General features: G+C 38.0%; 3 protein-coding genes across 6 annotated transcripts in view; all 3 read right to left on the reverse strand.

Moving 5' to 3' along the window:
* Positions 1-3,012, reverse strand: part of LOC139971284 (WD repeat-containing protein 81-like) — a 47,041-nt gene extending 44,029 nt beyond the window's left edge. For 2 of the 4 annotated variants that reach the window (XM_071977608.1, XM_071977604.1), the window contains exon 1: positions 2,853-3,012. The gene's annotated coding sequence lies outside the window, so the exon portion shown is untranslated. The remainder of the gene's footprint in view (positions 1-2,852) is intronic. The other 2 variants (XM_071977605.1, XM_071977607.1) reach the window with 2 other exon arrangements.
* On the reverse strand, positions 636-1,874 carry LOC139970553 (uncharacterized). The gene has a single exon (XM_071976338.1). It carries the CDS (start codon positions 1,872-1,874, stop codon positions 636-638), a length of 1,239 nt encoding a protein of 412 aa, XP_071832439.1.
* A 4,555-nt stretch (positions 3,013-7,567) lies between the features above and the next one.
* LOC139971285 (breast cancer metastasis-suppressor 1-like protein-A) lies at positions 7,568-16,949 on the reverse strand. Its single transcript, XM_071977609.1, has 10 exons — positions 16,590-16,949; positions 14,630-14,720; positions 14,069-14,276; positions 13,166-13,262; positions 12,284-12,376; positions 11,182-11,246; positions 10,537-10,570; positions 9,611-9,737; positions 8,943-9,070; positions 7,568-7,708 (listed from the first exon to the last, which is right to left on the reverse strand). The coding sequence occupies exons 1-9, from the start codon at positions 16,720-16,722 to the stop codon at positions 8,947-8,949; spliced, it is 972 nt and encodes a 323-aa protein (XP_071833710.1). The 5' UTR covers positions 16,723-16,949; the 3' UTR covers positions 7,568-7,708; positions 8,943-8,946.
* Between the last annotated feature and the right edge of the window lie 3,438 nt (positions 16,950-20,387).

Consider the following 20,387-nt stretch of genomic DNA (forward strand, 5'->3'; position numbering starts at 1 on the left):
ATTCCTGATGTATGCTGCTGTTTTGACAGCATAGGTCCATAAGTGCTTGGGGAGGTCAGCCTCCAGCAGGAGACACCTAGCCATCTCAAAAAGTGTGCGCCAGTACCTTTCTGCAGTACCATTTTGATGAGGTGATTCTGGTGATGAAAATTCTTGTTTGATACCTTTTTCTCTCAGGAGTGACGTGAATTCTTTGCTAGTGAATTCTCCGCCGTTATCACAACGGAGGCGCCTAACCCGCCCAATTGGGGAACAGTCAGCCAGAAACTGGTTGAAGGCAGTTACTGAGTCGCTCTTGGATCTGAGAAAATAAACAAATACCAAACCTGAGTAATCGTCGGTAAATGACATGGCATACTTGAAGCCATCTTTTGCAATGGGGTTTATCGGCCCACACAAGTCGGTGTGTACTAATTCCAATGGGCTATTTGCTCTCTTGTCTGACTCCCTGTTTCGGGTGTTTACAAACTTCCCTTCAACACATACATTGCATGATACATCCTCCCCTTGTGATTGTTTCTCAATTTTCATTCCGATCACAACATCTTTGAGTCTGATTATGTCCTTGTGATTACAGTGTCCCATGACTTTGTGCCAATGATCTATGGACAAGTTCATTTGTTCCGTTTCCTCACCTACTTGAAGATAGTACAGCCCATCTTCGATGTTGATGTTGAAGACCATCCCGCTTTCTCCATCCAGCTCCGGTCCTTGTTGAACGTCAACTCGACTCCATTCGCTGTTGCAGACTTCACAGAAAATATGCTCTTGGGATAGCTCGGACAGTACAGCGCGTTCTGTAAGATGACTTCCACGATTTTACAGTCACTGTTTACCAGCGAGACCTTCGCATCCCCCCTCTTGATGGCACTCCCGTAAAGTTTTGTCCCGTCCACCAGTTCGATGCAGTGGCTGCCTGGTGCGAAAGTTGGATCGACACTCACGAAAGTGTCAACATTCAATGCATGGGAAGTGGCACCCGTATCGACAAGCAGGCCGTTGCCCTTCTTTCCCTCACTGATTGAGAAATTGAATGTGTGGTCAGTGTTACCTGGGTGTTTTTCCGAAGTAACGTTTACTCTGTCCTTGACCATCTTGTGCCGGTTGCACTCCTTTTCCAGATGTTTGGCCCCTTTGTGGTATTTACATTGTTTGTTTACTTCATCACAGTCTTTTACCACATGAGCGGTCGACCCACAACCATAACATGTCCGCTGATTAGTCATTTTGAGGATTGCATCCCCCTCTTTATCACTGTCAGTTACTTCAAAGCACTCAGTTTCCTCGAAATTCTTCAATGCCACCTTAAATCTGCTGATAGTAATGTCCTCGTTGGACTGGGTGACATGGATTGAAAATTGTTTATACCTCGCCGGCAGACCCTTGAGAAGTATTGATATCAGGAGCTTCTTGCCAGGGACTTCTTTTGCCCGTTCCAGAGCCCCAATGATCTTTTCAGCTCTGATGATGTAGCTAGTCACACTTTCATTCTTAGCCATTTGAATGTTTATGAGCTGCATATAGAGACTCACGATTCTCGGTTTTGTGGTACCCTGATAATGCTCACGGAGAATCCCGAAGGCCTTCTTACCATCGTTGTCTGCCTCCCGAATTATGAGGCCTAGGCTTTTATCATCCAGGCATTGCACTAGTTCTGCGTATACTTCCTCATTCTTGCGGTTATATTCTTCGACCGCTTGGACTGGTTCGGTAGGCGGCTCGGTCGCTAACACACATTTCAACTTCAGTGTGCGGAGGTAAGCAGTGAATTTCGTTTCCCAAAGTTCGTAATCGTCCGGATTACCATTGAATACGAGCCTCTGGAACCTGCTGGGCCCATAACCTGTTGAGTTCTGGATATAATTCGCTGCCATAATCGACGATTGTCACGATAATAAAGGAAATAAACGCTTGATAAGTGTACAAATAAAGCTCTTGTTATAATCTCTCGTTTTGTGAACACGGGTGCATACAAGTAAAATGAGTGCAGTGAGGGTGCAACTCCAAAAGAAGATTCCTATATACATATGAGGAGATCTATATCTCAACATGGGCTTCTAACAACTTTCATTGTTTTGTGTGTTGGGGGGGGGGGGAGGCTGTAGAGGTGAGGGTGTAGCACCCCACCCCTGGATCTTTATCAGATAACGTTTTCATTTTATACCAAAGGTGGGCTAAATTTGCTTTACATTTACCACTGGGTAAATGACTACAAGAGCAACACTTATAGTGAACCATTTATCACGTGAATATCTCCCACCATAGTAGTAATACCTTTTATCTGGCAAATAGTAGGCCTAGGAACTATAGTCTAGGCCTTACTTGAAAGGATCAGGCTAAATCATGAAACAAATGCAATTTCTAGGCTATTACTATTGTACTAATGATAGGCACTGAGCAAACATGGAAAACTTAAGGAAACTGAGGAATCCTAAGAGATAGATAGATTTAATTCGTCCATAACAATATGGAAATTTGTTTCCCTGCAGCAAAACACATAAAATATCAAATATTAAAGTTACAAATAGAATACGGTTAAAAATAAGTAAAAACAAAGCACAGAAAAGTTATGTTGGGTACAATTGGACATGGGTTTACTTTATTGCCTTTGGGTTAACTATTAGTTAGTGTAAGTGCGGCTTAATATTAATGTTAGCCTAGTACTTGTTACTGTTTTTTTCTCAGTTACTGATCAAATTATGGGCTACTAAGATTTAATTAGCATAGCATAGGCCTAGGCAAGTTAAGGTACTTTCTTAGTTAATGTACTCTGTAACGTTACGTTTGCGCTTTTTGCTAAATAATACGAATCACGGTGATGATATGAAATTCACACAACCATCAATTGTTACCTGTGCTTTCAGCTCACATCAACTATCACTCAGCCATCATCGCCGAAATCCGATCTTTCGCGTTCAGAACTAAATACGGACAATGTGTGATGAAGACTTTGGTTATTGCATTGTTGTGAACGTTAGTGAAATACTTGGCTGCGCTAACACAGAATTCGCGAAACTACTTCTGTTTACAAATGGAGAACACCCCATGACCCTTTAACCTCTTGAAATTAACAATCTAAGTCTAGGTACGGATTTACTTTGCGTAACTTTCAAGAAACAAATAAAATTATACTAAAATAAAATATACTGTTATCAAATATATTTTAGTCAGTAAAATTTACCTTAAAATCCAACATAGATTAATACTTGAGATAAATACCAAGTTTGTGTCTTATGTAATTTCTTGTACCCTCGACATACTATATACTATCCCACTATCTTAATTCTGCATAACAGGGAAAATGGGCCCAAAAACCGCAAACACGGACATATCACATGAACCATGGGATTATCGGAAGTGGGGTATCGTATAACACCCCTGACTCTTGGCAAAGAAAGTCATCAATGCTCTCATGACTGAATTTCGACTATAGAATAATTACAATTTTGACTCTATTTTACTACATAAAGAGCAAGCAATTTTACGACAACGCTATATATAAAGCCCACTATACGTCTAACGGCCGGTCGTGCGAGTGTGCTGTCGCCACAAATTTCCGAAATCGACCGCTTGAGTAGGCGTGCCCCAGCGTGCAACTCGTGGTCATGGGTGGCTTCCAGGCTCTAAATCTTCACTAATTTACCAGTTCTCCCGATGCTCCCGCGCTCGGTTGCAGAGCGAGATTGGGTCCATACAGAAGAATTCATTCTCCAAATGGGTGGCTTCAAAAATTGAAGGGTGTAAACCGTGTGTGGATAGGCGCTAACTACCTCATTGGCAACACAAGTCAAGACTCCTGTCATCCGGGAGGGGGAAGGTCTTAACCCGTCTGTCCGGCCGTCATCTTCAAGGCAGAAATCTAGGGCACGACCATGAAATGAGCATTACCATGTGGGTAAATAGCTCATCTTTTGTTATAGGAAGTGTTACTTTCAAAATGAAATAAAGTTAAGCCGTTTTTGAATACTATTTTCGATTCGTTTGTCATGAAGAGACTCCTGTCATCCTGTCAGGGGAAGGTCTTAACCCGTCTGTCCAGCCGTCATGGAAACGCGGGAACGATTTACTACAATAGCTTGTCAGTTTCCAATACTTCCAATACTTGCCTAAACAACATTTTTTTTCCAACTCACCCCACTAGAACACTTTAACGACATTCATCAATATCCAGGAAAAGTTTGGAACTAGAAGCAAAGTATTTTTTAAATGTAGGCTGTATAGTTTCTAAGACGTGCTAAAATGAAAGGAGACACGAAACCCAATCATCCCTGGTCTTTGGGATAGTGTTAAATGTCATGCACAACTTCCCCAAACAGCTAAGACAATTTTATTCCATTTATGAGATGCCAATTTACATTTACCGGTCTTTCACACACGAGGCTGCGAGACCAGTCTACATATGACATCATAGCCCCAAATGTGCTTCAATATTTGTCTTTATTATTACAATGTTTATTTTCTATAATGGGATGGGTTTGTTAATACTGAATCTAAACTATTGAAGTGCTTAACGTGACCTCATGATACTGATGGTTTCAGCAGCAAACCTTGGAAAATACGCAACCGAAAAGCAAAGAGAAAGAAAATGGTTTCAGATCTAGTGGCACTTTGACATCACAGATTCACAAAATGACAGCTCCAGACACTACTTCAAAATTAGGTTATCTCCTTCACTGAGCACTTTTCCTGTTTGGGAACGTTTCTTTTCACAGGCCTCTTTCATAGAAGTTGAAGATGATGGTTCGGTTTTTGTCCCCTTTAACTTGGATATTACTTGAAACACACTGTTATCCTACCTCCATCTTAAATCAGAGCTTTGTACATTTGTGAGCTTGTCTAAAGGAAAAATATTTCGACCTTGTCAGTTGTGACTACATTGCCTGAGTTTGGTTGTTGACTACGAGGATCCAATGTAGTATGCTGCCCCCATTAATGCTGAGTTGCCTAAGTATTAGTCACACTATTCCCTCATCCACTAGACCACATGTAGACAAAGTCAAGGCAGATGAGGGAAACCTTCAATTACACAAAGGAGGCATGTCCCAGGGGTCATTGAAGCGGACTTCCATGTCTTTGGCAAAATATTAAGATATCATATGGCTTCTTTCGGGGCAAATGAAATGCAAGACTGTACTAAAACTCCTTATTTTTTTTTCTGGTAAAAAAAGAGAGGGGGGGGGGGAATTAGCACACAACCCCTCCCAGGGTCCAATGTCTGAGTACAGCTCTCAGAACCTCATGGGGTACTAAAACAATTAAATCTACTACCATCAGTTATGATACCAATGGATTTGGTTTGGATCTGGAGCAATGCAAAGTGATACCAAATAATATATATTTAATGTAAATTTTCTGATCTTTAATCACCATATTAGAGTTACAGATACAGGTTTGAGGGTGGGGGTGTGGTGGGCGAGGTAGAGTCAGGCCAATGTTCAGCAGTGGCATCCCTGCCAAGGTACTCTTTATGACAGCATCCCATTTAAATGGAAAAGAAAGTAGACAAAATACATGAGAAGGTAAGTATTAAATTATGAACCTGAATATATTTATATTAAAATTAATATGTACAAAACAGGAAGAAAATCATCTTGCAATTCTGCTACAGTTCACATATGTAGCATTGATGACTGATAATTTGGCCAATGTGATAAACATTGAAGTCAAACAGTATGAAGGACACATATCTGGATATGTCAACCTTGTCTTTGCGCATAGAATTAAATTAACAATGGTCACACTTAGCATCTTCACAAGCACAAGCTCAATCTACAAAAGAATTGGATGAAAGTCATTATAAAATCATATCATCTCCCCCCTCCCAAACTCATTTAGATCTCTGCTAGCAATTCCCAATCAAAGCATGATTGTGCGAGAATCTCAACTAAAACCCACAACAGGGGTAGGTAGTGGAACAAAATTTTTTGGGAGGGCCAGAGTTGAGGAATTTTACAAAACTCCTCCCATCTATGAGGGGTGTGGGATTCTCCAATTGAAAGTTTAGACATCAAGTGTTGCATACTGAGGCATATATCAAGACTAAATCATTCATTCCCATCTTACATAAGAAATGTCTTGGTAGGAAATGTAAGTAAATAAAAGCCTCATTTGTGGAATTCTTTTGGTGAGTACTACCAACACAGTAACATACCATTAAGTCTCAACTGAAGTGGATTTCTTCAACTTTTATTATTTTGTAAATAAGTTGTCACCGGAATCTAGTGAATATGCTCTTGTTTGATACTCATTATGATTGTGTTTGCTTTTGTCATGATTCATGAAACAAGCTATCAAGTCAAAACCAAGATGCCTGCTTTTAACTGTCAACAGATTGTATACCATGTCTGTATATTCTTTGTAATAGCTTTGGTCAATCGTGCCTCCGGTTAAAAGGATATTTGGTGGATGTAGTAGATGGCTTGCAAAATTGCTGAAAGTTTTCTGAATCTTTAGACGTAAGACCACATCCTTATAGCACCTTGCATTGCGAAGATCATACTTTTTGCAAATTTTGTGGTATATTTTGTGAATTCATCTGGCAACAGCAGAGTGGATGACTTCATCAGAGCACTTCAGCTAAAATGTCTTTGCTTTTTCTTTTTAATTTGCCAATCATTTACTCACAGAGGAAAAGGGATATTTCCATAAAAAAGATTAATTTTGATGAAATAATGAGTATAGAGAATGTGTGACAGCTAAGCAAACTTTCCAGATGTATCAGGTTTCAAGGATAAATCAACAGAAAGATTACAACAGCCTAAGTAAAGTTTTCTTCTGAAGAGCATTTAACCAGATGACATCACAGCCCCTCTCCTGTGATCCAAACTCCTGGAGTAGTTGAAAGTTTAGCTAGACAAGAAATAAGGCTACATTCAATTACCCATATCTTGTGTTACATAGATATTGACATGTGGTTTTGAACTAGCAGTGAAAAATATTTTTCTCTCCAATATTAGTTCCACTGAATTTTGTCACCAGAAAAATCGGGGACTGAATATGTGGGTTAGTGCTATTTATGTAGAAAACATCATGGACGTGTCACGGTGTCTAAAATATCATATCCAATTTGGAACTATTAGCTAGAGAGGTTTCTAACAGCACTTTGCATCATGCATTTGGTTCTATCCTTTTACGTTTGCAGAAATCAAAATTAATATGGCTGAAGTGATGGCTGATAACATGGTAGTATACTCTCACTTTAAAATTTGCTTGTTGAAAACACTCCATGTGACTTTGGCTATGGTATTTCATACTGTAGATTTTAATGACACACATACGTCTGTTTTACATTGTCGCTAATGAAAATAGGGTTTTTGGGAACCCATTCACTGACTATTACAGCGACAATTATGATGGTTGGGTTTGACTCCTTTCATTTTATCCTCCACACCGTTTACTTCTGCACCCTCTTGAAGCGGTTTTGGCATTGAGTTGAGATTTACGTCTGAACTTCGACAATGTTCTGTTAAACTTTCAGTCCTAGAGGAAAGGACATGTTTGCTTCAATCCATGCTTGGGCCAAATTACAAAATCTCTCCAAAGATGTTACAACTTGAACATTCTCTTGACGTTTCCACCGATTCAGGCTTCCTCTCTCAACGATAGTCATCCTCCATTGAGTGGTTGGATCCATCCTCTCTTCTTGAATAGCAACAGCACCATGGTATAGCAGGATCTAAACTGTCTTCACTGACCCTACCAACGTCCTCTGTTGGGATTAAAATGCAAAATATTACATCTATGTTAGTTCATCCTTCCCCTTTGGAAATAATCGTTGTAACCCTTATGGTCAAGAAAAAGGAAAACAACTAAATTGGCAGTTTGGCATGATTTGTGTAAGTACTTTCAAAATTTTTCATTTCCACTCCAGACCTTTACAGCTAAGAATCCATGATTTAACTATAGTGGGATGTTATCTCGTAGTCATAGAAACCAGATTGCTCAAGGTTAAAACTATACACCACGACCAACTTAAGATAATTGCAAAGATTATGGCATTATGCAAGGTACTTAATACTGAGATTTTTCTATACAACGTTCAAAAACATCCTTTGTCCTTATTATGTACACTCACATAGCCTTGGCACACGAAATGCAAGTTGTTGCTTCATCTAACTACTTAGGACAGGTCAATTATCGGATATTTATTTTAGGATAAACATTGTTTAGGATGAGAAAATAGTACCTTAACAGAAGATACATATGACTTCCACCTAATGAGGTCATACAAATTTAGTCTGTGAGGCAACTTCTATACATAGATATTTTTTAATTTCTATACTAGTGCTATAACCTGTTTGACCGTGATAACGTCATCCTTTCTGGAAGCTGCCATAGGACACGGGGGATTCTTATTGAAGGATGACTTGATGCAGAAATTTAGTGTTGATATATCGTAGACCAATAAAAGGCAATATTTCAAAGCAGCCTAAGCAGGTTAATGTCTCTGTTGATAACTTTAAAGTGTTCTGAAAGGCTGTAATGCCCATCTAATGCTAAATAATGACAATGTCAGCTCCACAGCTGCTACCTAATTGTCTTTGTTAATCCAATGTGTCAGAAATTATAATAACTCAGGGCAGAACATTTTCCATATACTTAATATAAATAACATGTCAGCTTACTGACACCATTTGTCCTTGACAAATTTACAAAATCACAGTAAATTATTTGCTATTGTTTCCAAAAGTAGCTTCCTATGAGATTGATCTATTGGCATGTAAGCTAGACTTGATCCAGCCCACTTTGATCGATGAGCAGTTATGGTCTAGCTAATTAATATTGTGCCAGTAGTCACTCTTTAAGAAAAGAGCAACTGATTGCAAGAAACTAGGTTAGCTGCAACCATCATTCAACAACTGACACACTGCTTATAACAAACTGCTAATACTTTGCCTTGGCATAGTTAAATAATATCAAAATGTTATTAAAAGTCTACTCACAATGTTATGATCCAATATGTTTGATTGTAGCTTTTCCTTGCTCTAAGCTTGACAGATGAACTTTGAACTTCAGGCCATCTCCTTTCTTGATCCACACTTCCCAGGAGTTGATAGATGTGATGGTGGCCCTGCAAGAGAATTATATGCTTCCTTTGTAATTGTTGACTCAGGATGCTTTAAGGATGAGCTAAAGTCAAACGTAATCATAGATGATGTTGCACGAAATAAGCTTTGACAAGCTCAAGAGTGATCTATCTAAGAGCAATATCTGGAAAACACATTTAGTACACGGTTAATTTCGGTCAACATCTCAGAAGAAATGACAGTTAGGCAACCTTAACAGTTGGGCTGTCACATGACAAGTTTATGATACACTTACAACACTGGTCTAACTCAAATGAATGTTGATCTCTATTGTTGATGCAATGCCAAGCAAGAATTGATAGAGAAAGTTAACAAACACAAAAATCAAAGCAGTTGACCTCTAAGAGGGAGATTACACCACTAACAAGTTACTATGCTGTATAGAGACATGGCAAATATTTTACAATGTTGAAGTCAAATCCTTGTGTGCACCGGGAGGAGGGTGCAGGGAAGGAGAAGAAGGGGAATTAAAGAAAAGAGAAGTCACTTTAACAGTTATGTCAGCTTGCGTTTGAGAAACTTACTTCGTAGCAGATTCATCTTTTACTCGAACCAGAACTCTGTCCTTCCTATGGAACCATTTTCCATTATACTGCAGCTTGCCTTCTACAAACCTCACAGAGTGGTGATTCTTGTCATGCTTAATTTCAGCTGTAAAAGTGTCAAAAACAGTAGCAAAGAGTTCAAGAGAAAGTCTACACACCTGTAATGCACCAGCCTGTTATTCATCTGTGATAGAGATATATGTAATGCACAACTTCTCCAAACAGCTTAAAAAAAAATCAACTTTCATTTGGAAGATGTCATAGTTTTAATGTTCTTCCACACACAAGGCTGAAGACTTGATCAAGTCTAAGTATGACATCATCACTGAGCCAAATTCTTTATTTTGTTATGTTTTAATTTTTTCTTTGAAGATTTATACTCTGTAATGCAGATGGATTTTGCAAATGCTGAAATAAAAATGTTGAAGCTCTTAAGATGAGCTACAGATGGCATTGGTTTAATTGTCATTTTAACTTGAAAATATGAAAAGGAAAAAACAAGGGGAAGAAATAGCTTTCAGATCCTGCTGGCACCACCAAGAGGACAGCACCCAGACACTACTTTTAAACGTGGATATCACACAAATGGAGCAATATTTTTGTAAGCTGTTTTGGGGTAATTTTTAAGAACAAGGATCTCTGTTATATAAGCTTAAGTTGATTGGGATTGTGCCTCTCATAAAGCAACGTAAAAAGAAAAGACTCCTGTCTGTTTGGGACTTCCAACATTGTAAATATTCACATCAATGAACATACCAAAACTGTTGATGTGGTGCGAAAAGCTTATTCTTTGATATAATGTCATCAGGCTTTAAACATACTCTGAAACTATGGAGAAAGGGCAATATGCCTTTTATAAAGGTACAACCAAATAAACAACAGCAGGTGCTTGCCCATGTACTTACAATCTGTTTTTCTCCTTGCCACAGCTCCCCTTGCCTATGACATTAGAATAAAAAGCAACAAGGATTAAACACTTTTATACAAAATGAAAATTAGTTCTTCAAATATCAAAGATCCAAAACAGTTAATTTAACAGACTCACTATCAGTAAACTACGTGCAGATTAATTCGATTGGCCCACACAATATTTTACACATAAAGATAATGCTTTTAGTATTGCAGACTGTTGAAAACATGATCAAAGTATGAAAGTCTAACTGTTATTGCATCTTTCCCATAAAATTAAAGTGGTATAGAAAAAAAATCTTAACTGCCAGCCATAGTCTTTAATGTTTTACAAAATGTCAAAATTCAATCTTTACCAATTTTGTAATCCTTCAGGCAACTTGTATTAATATGTTTAGTTTTCATGTCTTTCTTTATTGGGTGAAGAAAAGCGGTGGGGTCTAAGGCCACATAATATGTAACAAATTATTATATTCCTTTAGTTTCTTTTATTTGTCATTATTTCTACTTTTTCTCTTGTAATTGATATGTTATGCTATTTTTGGTACAAGGATATAGAAAATAAACTGAATTGAATTTTGTAATTCTCCTCTTTGAATTTTCTCCCCCTTTCAGCAAACAAAATTGATTAGTTCTCGTACCTTCATAATTGTGGTCCAATCATCCAGGATATCTTCATCACGCAACAAATAAACAACGAATGGACGTGAATCAACGGTCAAGGATATCAAAACAAAAACCAATTACAAAACTCATCACAGATGCTTCCGCACTGGTCACTATACTGTTAGTGTGATGCTGCAGAAAAGGCTGAAATAGATGCATTTTTTATCTTAAAAGTTAGAGGACCCCACGTATATTTCCTGACAGTTATTTCCTTTCTCCCTGGTAGAAATATCTTGAGAAGTTTGCTATTCATCCACACAAAATACTAGCACATGTAGCCTACAACTACTGTATCACATTCCCAGAGCAGCTGTATCTAGATAACTGGTAACATATAACAAGCAGAGCTGAAGCCACTATATGAAATTCTGCAATTTGTCACCACCATCGCATTTTAGGAGCAATTCATCACTAAAAATAGCACATTTTTTAGTGAAAAATAAACAAACCGACAATGTTTTTGTAGCCTAATTTTTTATATTCCTGTTTTATGGGATAGACTCTATAGGCATATGAAAGGTAGTTTAATTGCTGAAAAATGAGACCTCCAAAATCAAGAAAATGCCAAAATGCCGACAAATTGCGTCTGTGTTATCTTGTTGTTCATTTACCCTTGAAACCTGATACATTTGGAATACTTGCTTTGCTACCAATGTTCTCTGTATTAGAACTTCATTTAAATGCAACTCTTTGCTGAAGTAGTATTTCTCTTTGGGGATAAATGAGTGAAATATTACAAAGAAGAACAAAGATGTTCTTCGCCCAATTGCCAACATGACATCACCCACTCCGATGTTACAATTAGATGCAGTCACAAACTATGACCAAATTCAGAAAACTTCTTATCTTTGTGATACAAATACCTATTAGGATACTGTTTTGAACTAACTATACAGAAAATTGCCAGTAAACAATTCATTAAAGCCATCAGATCTCTTTACGATCAATCAATTCTTAACACGCATGGGTCAGAAGAGTTCATTCTGACATACACACACATACCTTGTGTGCCTTTAACTGCAACAATAACAATTGATACTTGGTTAAATGTGTTTCTGTTAATTTTAACAAGGATATCTGATACTGAGACTGGTTTCTTCTTCCTGTCTGATGATTGTGAATCTGTTTTTTTCCCTTTATCTTTCAGATTTTGATTGTGATTCCAAATTTCTGAGAGAGAGAGGCAGAGCGGATAGAACATAAAATATGCTATAAAATTTCTGTTTGTATTTACAACTGGTACAAAGAAAGATGGTGCACAACCATAATACAGTCGCAGATATCGTGTTTTTTCGGTGCTCAATCACACACATCTACAAACAGTTTCTTTGTAAGGACGTGTCACATAAGACACATAGCTTGATACGTATATATATATAGGCGGTACAATAATTTCTAACAGAGAGCAAACTGAGTTATGGTTGGCTTTTAATTCACTAGTAACTATACCAAAAACTTAGGGAAAGAGACAGAAGAGTTTTTAACAGCTGTGGTTTCTTTCATATATCACAAACAGAATATATACAAAAAATAGTTTTTGCACTCATGCTGAAATGATAATGTCCGAGTCCATTCACCTACTTCCCTTACAGTGTGCATTCAACAGGACATTACATATCTTTATATTGACGGCTGCAAGGAATATCGATAATCTGCATAGAGACTACCTTTAGTGCTTAGTGTGTGACATACCCAATTATGGTTGAGATTTTCAAATCAATTCTGCCAGTGTGTCAAATTTTATCTGATGCAAAAGTTTTATGCATATTTCTACATGACTTCATCCACAATGGTCTTTCGGCCTGATGCATGGTTCGTTAAAAATCTCAAAAACTATGACTGTCATGAGCATGGTTCAATGTTAACAAACTTAAACTTTAGTAAAGGTTACAGCTCAAAGATGGTCATGACCACTAAAAGCTAAGAAGTTATGAGACCCAACTCTCAATATTTGCTCACCTGTTGTCAGGTCTATATTGTCTCTGTCCTCTTCAAGTTTCCTTACTTTGTCTTCCAGGTCTGCTTTTAAGGCCTCCCTTACTAACCTCTTCTCGCTCTGCAGTAGAAGTAAAATGAATTTAGCAAATACATATTTTAAACGTTAATTTTGATTTTTGAATAGATTTTGCCACATTTTGTTGGCATTCAATTCCATCGCTTCAGGAATACTAAGATACCATCAAAGTACATTACCGGCTAATTTTGCACAGCAGAGAGAAAGCAGGGATGGGGTTGGGGGAGGGGGTTAGATGATCATTCTCAATTTATGATGCCAAGTATAGTTATTTAGGCCAAATGTATCAAGATTAAAATACAGAACTGTTCATAGAAATTGTTAAAACTTTCCTTTTTACAAACATTAAACCAAACAATGTTTCATACATTTGCTTTCTGTGCCATGAGGCCATTGATTTTACCCTTATTAATAGCAAATACCAACCTTAATCTGTCACAGTTAAAAGTAAACATAAAAGCCATTAAAATACACACTTAACATGTGCTTGTCAGATCTGATGAGTGTGCAAACATTTGGGGAAAATCTTAACCACTAAGGCATCAAAAACATGCTATCCAAAACAGTCAAATTGTCACACAAGTCCAATGATGTAATGCACTGTTATTTTCACAAAGAAACCATAGTATATTATAAGAGTCAAATTTTACAGCCCATGCTACACAAATTCTGAACACTAATTATTCACTAAAATCATGCAAGACACTCAAGAAGTACATTTTGACAGTCAAGTCATATTTTTTTCTTCAAAAGACTATCAACAGATACAAAATGTATATCATATTAAAATGGAATTTAAGAACTGCCAGTGGTACGGTAGAAATTCTGCTTGCAGATTCTGGACTTACCTCAAGATGTTCCCTTGATGCCTTTGTCTCGCAGTCATACTTATTACTGATATTCTTCTGCCTGAGCTCCCTGAGGATGTTAGCAATTTCTAGTCGTTTTTTCTTCATCTGTTCCAAGCAATCAAGAGGCTTTATGTATTCTTCCCCATCTTCTCGTCTAATCTGTTCCAGTTTCAATTCTGTCTGAAGCTTCTTTTCCAGCAGAAGCCTGACAAAAATTAAGAAAGAGTCATCACTGATAGATGTAAGGCAACATCTGCATCTTCTTACATTCTGCATATAATAATAGGACCAGAAATGCTGCAAAGACTGTCAAAGGGTGATTACCCACTTAGAACCTCTTTTTTAATTATTGCGCTGACAAATGACCATTTGTTTTCGCTGGACATTTTTAAGCTTTTGATGGGAACTGTAAACCTGACATGTATTTCAAGCACTGTAGAAGTTATTGTCAACCTGAATTAATTAGCAGGTTTAGTTTAATTTGTTTTGCATTAATTATCAAATAAATCAACAAAGAAGGAAAACATTTTTTTCTAACACAAATTATCAAATACTCACTGATCTCGCAGAGAATTAAACTGATGCTCGAGCTCATTCATGAAATCAAGACATTCCAGTCGTCTGCTTTCACTCACTCCCTCATTATACTCTAAAGAAATCAGAAGGACATTGACATATCATTAAACGTCATTTCAAAATCAATCAGTATGACTATGAGATAGCATAACTCGAAGTGGAGTTTTAACTTTTTTGGTGCATTTGTTGGGGTAATCAACAAACCCAAACAAACCCAAATTCTTGGCGGTCTGCCCAACAACATAAATCGGTCTCTGCTGTGCAGCGAGTTGCCTTTATGCGATAAACTTCACACGACAATAGACAGGAAACTAACTTCGATAGGTAGAACCAGGATAGGAAGCAAATGATGCCTTGGGGTAAATATGGACTAAATCTCTTATCATCCTATTAAAACCTTTTTTTCATGTGTTAATACGTTAGTACCTTCCTTTTGCACTCATGTTAGGCCAATGTGAAATGGCAGTGTAACATTGACTGTACAGTAGGGGCTCATACTATGGAGTGCAACTATTGGTGCTTGGAAGGTTAAAGCCGTACTGCATACCAGTTTTTTAGTATGGCTGACATTTATTACTGAACATTAACCAAATAACCTAAATGGCTGCTCAATGATAATACACACATTAGATAGTAGAGCAGAAACTATATTTTGTGAATATTATTAATTACAAATCAGTTTTTGATTGGACTAGCCCTGACATGTACGTGTAGGATAACTAGCTGCTTGACCTACATTTGTAAGCGGCCCAAGTAGTCATCCTGCAACCTAGATTACCAGAGCAGTTCATTGACATTTGTGTGCCACTTTAGCTGCCGAAAGAACTTTTGTGCACCGATGCATACTGTATTTAATACAAATTCACATAATCATTAACTGGTATTTCGAATCGATATACAGAATATTGTTTTAAAGAAAGTCTCAGTTATTCTAGAATTGGGAGGATGGAGAGAAAGGTTAGGTTATATGTTATGAATCGTATGGTGGCAAAAATGAAACAATCCTGTCACCGCTATGGAATAACTGGATGACATTGTCATTTGTCTTTCAATACAATGTTTGTTGCTGCTGCTTTTCCAATTCTATGGTAAGCGTCTCTTTCATCCTTCTTGGTTACAAACCTTGTTTCATAGTTTTCAAATATTATATCACACCACTTTACACATGGAATAAGATAGAGTCGTGGATCTTGAGGAACATGGGGTGTGTTTACAAGTTTGCGGTTTCACAGGGCTAATTTCCTACCAGTCTTTTGGCTTAGGAAACGTACAGATCATTGACGCTTTTCATTGTGTTTGGGGAACTAAGTCAAGATACTCTTTTCATGAATAGACAGTCAGTGTGGTACAAAATAACAGGGGATTACACAATGCTTTTTCAGAAGTCCAAATGGCAAACCGTCAGAAAGAGTCAGGTTTCGTCACAAAACTTCGCAACCTTCGGGAAGTGTCATCCTTTATATGGAACTACTCCTACTGTGCAGGTATACACAAATGTCAGACATACATATTCAATTGGATATTATTATATATTATTATATTATTATCAGAGTCACAGTAGGGAAGCATTATTCATTTTAACTGGATATCTAATTAAATTTAAACAACTTCAGTCCACCCTAAAGAGAGACTTTCTAGGTATAAGTGTACCCGAAATTGATCTGTTAGTGTTACACTGAAGGCCTAGTCTAACATCAATACAAAAAACTGACTTAGTGAGTTGGCTTGGCAGTTTTCCTAAGCCATAACAAAGATAGAATAAGGCATAGGCCCCGGTAACATTTTGTATTGCCCTTCTTCCCTGTATCCTTCAGTTAATTATAAAACAGGGACTGGTGGGCGCAGGCTAGGCTATTTTTAAGGCTGTATCCTATAGTTACTAGGCTAGCCGAGTAGGCCTAGGCCCTAGCCTATGTTATACCGTTATTCCTGCAAAACTCACCTGAGCTATCTTCTGAACCTGAAGAACCACTTTCGCTTTCTTCATCATCACTTTTGTCGCTTTCAGACGAGCTATGGTCGACTTCCATTTCTTCACCATCGCTTTCTGCACACTCTCTTCCGTTAGACTGCATTTCTGAACTTTAACTGGTTTAAAAAACAGGATTATAACTGAGCCACGGTTAAGCCTACGCTACTCTGCGTGTACGGTACGCTAAATAAATGATGCATTATACTACCAGGCATACGTATGCAACACCATACGTACTAGAAACTAGCCTAGCCTTGCCTACTGTAAGTATGTAGCAGATACTGGATACCGGGGAGACAGCAGCGTCGCTGCACTGCTTACATTGTGATACTACACGAATTTCGCACTGAAAACAATCATTATGCGCATGCGTTAAGTATTTTAGATTGGTTGAATTTTATGGCGCTAGAAATGAACGTTTTAGCCTGCAACAAGCTTGAATGCTGGTACATAGAATATCTCAATTGCTGTATACATGGAAAAGAGGGGATACCAATTTGCCACGGTTTTAGTGCTAGGGGTAGGCGAATCAAATATTTACGAAAGACCCAGCAAACACAAAACGTTATCAAAACATTTTTAAAAGAGCCTCTGACATATGTTTTTATCACGTTAAATGTGGTGTTATAGAAACGTTGGCATAAAGTTTTTATGAGATAATTATATTAATGTTTTAACGAAAAAATGTTTTGAAATAATAGCCTGAAAACGTTTTCGTGACATATTTATTACACCACAAATAACGATATCAAAACAAAAGACGAAACGTTTTAATAACGTTTTAAAAACGTTTTTGTGTTTGCTGGGGAGGGGTGTGGTTGTGTGATCACTGAATACGACTCTCATGCAGGGGCGGACTGGGTCTCAAAGCCGGCCCGGGCATTTTTCACCTAAGACCGGCCCATTATTCTCTGATATGTTGCTTACATAGTGATCGCCGGCCTGGGGGAGGGGTCTAAGGGGAGGGGTGTCCCCCTCCCATTGAGATGTTTTTGAAGTTACAGAATGCCTAGATGCAAAATGGTACTATATTTCTCAATTTTGTAGGTTACAATCATTCTTTAAAAAAGACCAAAAAATAATTTTCCAGAAGCAATACTTGATTAAACTGAGAAAAGTTAAAAACGTAAACAAATATAGACAAAAATATATGTTTGAGACTGGATTTTATTTAGCATTCTGTGACAACATGCTTGAAAAAAATGGGGAAAAAAACCCCTAAATAAAGTCCATTAGCACGGACGGGTTGCCAATAGCACGTTCTTTTGTTACGAACTAACAGACTAACTAACATGGTGACTTCATGAGCTTATTCCCCCAGTTAAAAATATATTTCTACCACATAGCCCGTCTGTATTCCATTAACTACTGTATTCCATGACAACTTTTGTTGATTTTGGCGCTATATAAATATTTTCTGATTGATTGATTGGAACTACTGTGAAAATGGGCTGTAATTTTTACCAGGCTCCCCAGCCCACCGGGCCACCGGGCATTGCCCAAATGCCCATGTGGCCAGTCCGCCACTGCTCTCATGTATAGGTTTGTCCCCTCCCTCCAGGGAAAATATGGTTTAGACGTGGTGCTTTTGGAGACATATGTAGATTACAAATTGGGTCTGTAATTAGGTCTTATGGCAAGTTTGTGCTAATAAAATACTTTTGCATTTGGCAAATTCCCCGACCGCGAACGTTTCCCCGTAGTAGGCCTATGAACCTAATGCAGGGACGTAGCCAGAAATTTGGAAAGAGGGGGGGGGGCGGCATTTTAAAAGGGGCATTTCTCACAAAGGGAGCATTATTACACTTAACGGAGCGCCATGATGTACAAAGAAAGTTTTGCCCAAAATGCCACCCACGTTGTAGGAAATAAACAATAATAAGAGTAATATTGTATAATGCAGCAGACGAACTTTCAATGGAATTAAGATTGAGAAGGGTCGCTTAGCTCCCTTCAACCTGAAAATAGGGCTTTAATGATATTTCTTGCTTTTAGTTAAATTTTATCTTTCGTCGTACTCCGAGGGGGGGGGGGGGGGGTGGCGATCGCTCCTATATATTGCCCCGGATCCAGAGGCTTCTCCGGAAGGAAAAGGTCAAATCCATTGAACAGCCAACGATGTATGTGTTTTTCTTTTATGAGTTCAGGGGAGTAAATAAATACTATAGGTATGAAATTTTAACATATTACATACTATCAGTAGTTGCAAAAATGTTGGTTATTGCAGAAAATTAGGCAGAAAATGTCGTTTTTCAACCATAAAAGTTGTGCTGGTAGACTTAAGTCGAAAAAAGACCACGTCCCGCTCATGATACTTGGGAAGAGTAAATTATTACGGGCGCATTGGAAATGACAAATATTTTTATCTTCGAATTTCTACTGTTGCTTTCATGTTTATGTTCAATTTTCCTCGAGATTTTCTCTCGCAATATTTCGATTGTATACGTTTCTCACCATAAAATATTTATAGATGTATATAATCTCGAAATTTCAACTGTTTTGTTGGTTTTTAATTTAATTTATAAAATTTTAAATTGCGGATTTTTATTTGAAAAAAATCCACAAATCCGTATACTTTGTCAGATTCATTGAAATTTTTATTTTTCATGTGTATCAATTTTATATTGCTAATTGTATATGAATTTCTGGCATTGACAAAGCTTGGATGTACGATCGATGGAGCAGGTCGGATGTACTGTTAACATTACTTGAATTAAAATATATGCGTGAAAGCAGTGGGCAGTTAACATGCATTTTTGATAACTGAAAATTGTCAAAGAATTAGACAAAGTATATGGCATAAGCATGCTGTCACTCATTCCATATTTCATGCAAAAACATGACTGACAGATGTAATCTGTTGGTCAAAATGTTGAACCCAACCCTCTGGGGTCCCTGGACCCCTGGTTCAATTAATGCACCGCCTGGACAGCTTGAACCACCTATTGCTACAGCCCTCTGTGTATTTGTATCATGTTTGATGACTATATTACCCAGGACCGAATCCACTATGGGGGATCGGTGGCACGTGCCTCCCGGGTCCCCTCCCTCCCCCAAACTTTCTTCTAAATGGCGAACATTTCATAACGCACGCACGCACGAAAAAATCGTATACATACTAGCTGGCAACATTTAAATCTGTACTGCAAAAATGTAGTTCAAAGGGTTTGACATGCAGGACACACTGAAATTGTCATGAACAACACGACGAGAAAGGGGGAGCAAGTGGAAACGTTTTGAGCCTTTATCTAAAAACAAATGTTGGAACCAAAAAGGTTGAATATTGAGAAGGCTTTACAATACTCAATTCTAGTCTTTTTCTTCCCTCCCATGAATGCATCTTGATGCAGAGATGAAACTTTTTTCCAAATGGACTCATATTTTGAACCACTCCCTCAGCAGTTGACTAAATAGCCAAGATCTCACTCAATGTTTCCGCAATGTTCGTTTCGGAAGATTTCCCTGATGTCTTCTTGTTTTTTTTTTTTTGCCCGCCGTATTCGGACGAAAAGTGCCTAGATACCTGGAACAGAGACCCAGTGCTGGAAACCAACATCGATGTCGTCAACACACACAAAACCATCTGAATTTTCTTCGGAACGGCACATGAAATCCATCCATCCGTTCATCAGTCCATCCATCCATCCATCCATCCATCCATCCATCCATCCATCCATCCATCCATCCATCCATCCATCCATCCATCCATCCATCCATCCATCCATCCATCCATCCATCCATCCATCCATCCATCCATCCATCCATCCA

The sequence above is a fragment of the Apostichopus japonicus genome, chromosome 8, assembly GCF_037975245.1.
Source record: "Apostichopus japonicus isolate 1M-3 chromosome 8, ASM3797524v1, whole genome shotgun sequence".
In the NCBI taxonomy this organism is placed as follows: Eukaryota; Metazoa; Echinodermata; class Holothuroidea; order Aspidochirotida; family Stichopodidae; genus Apostichopus; species Apostichopus japonicus.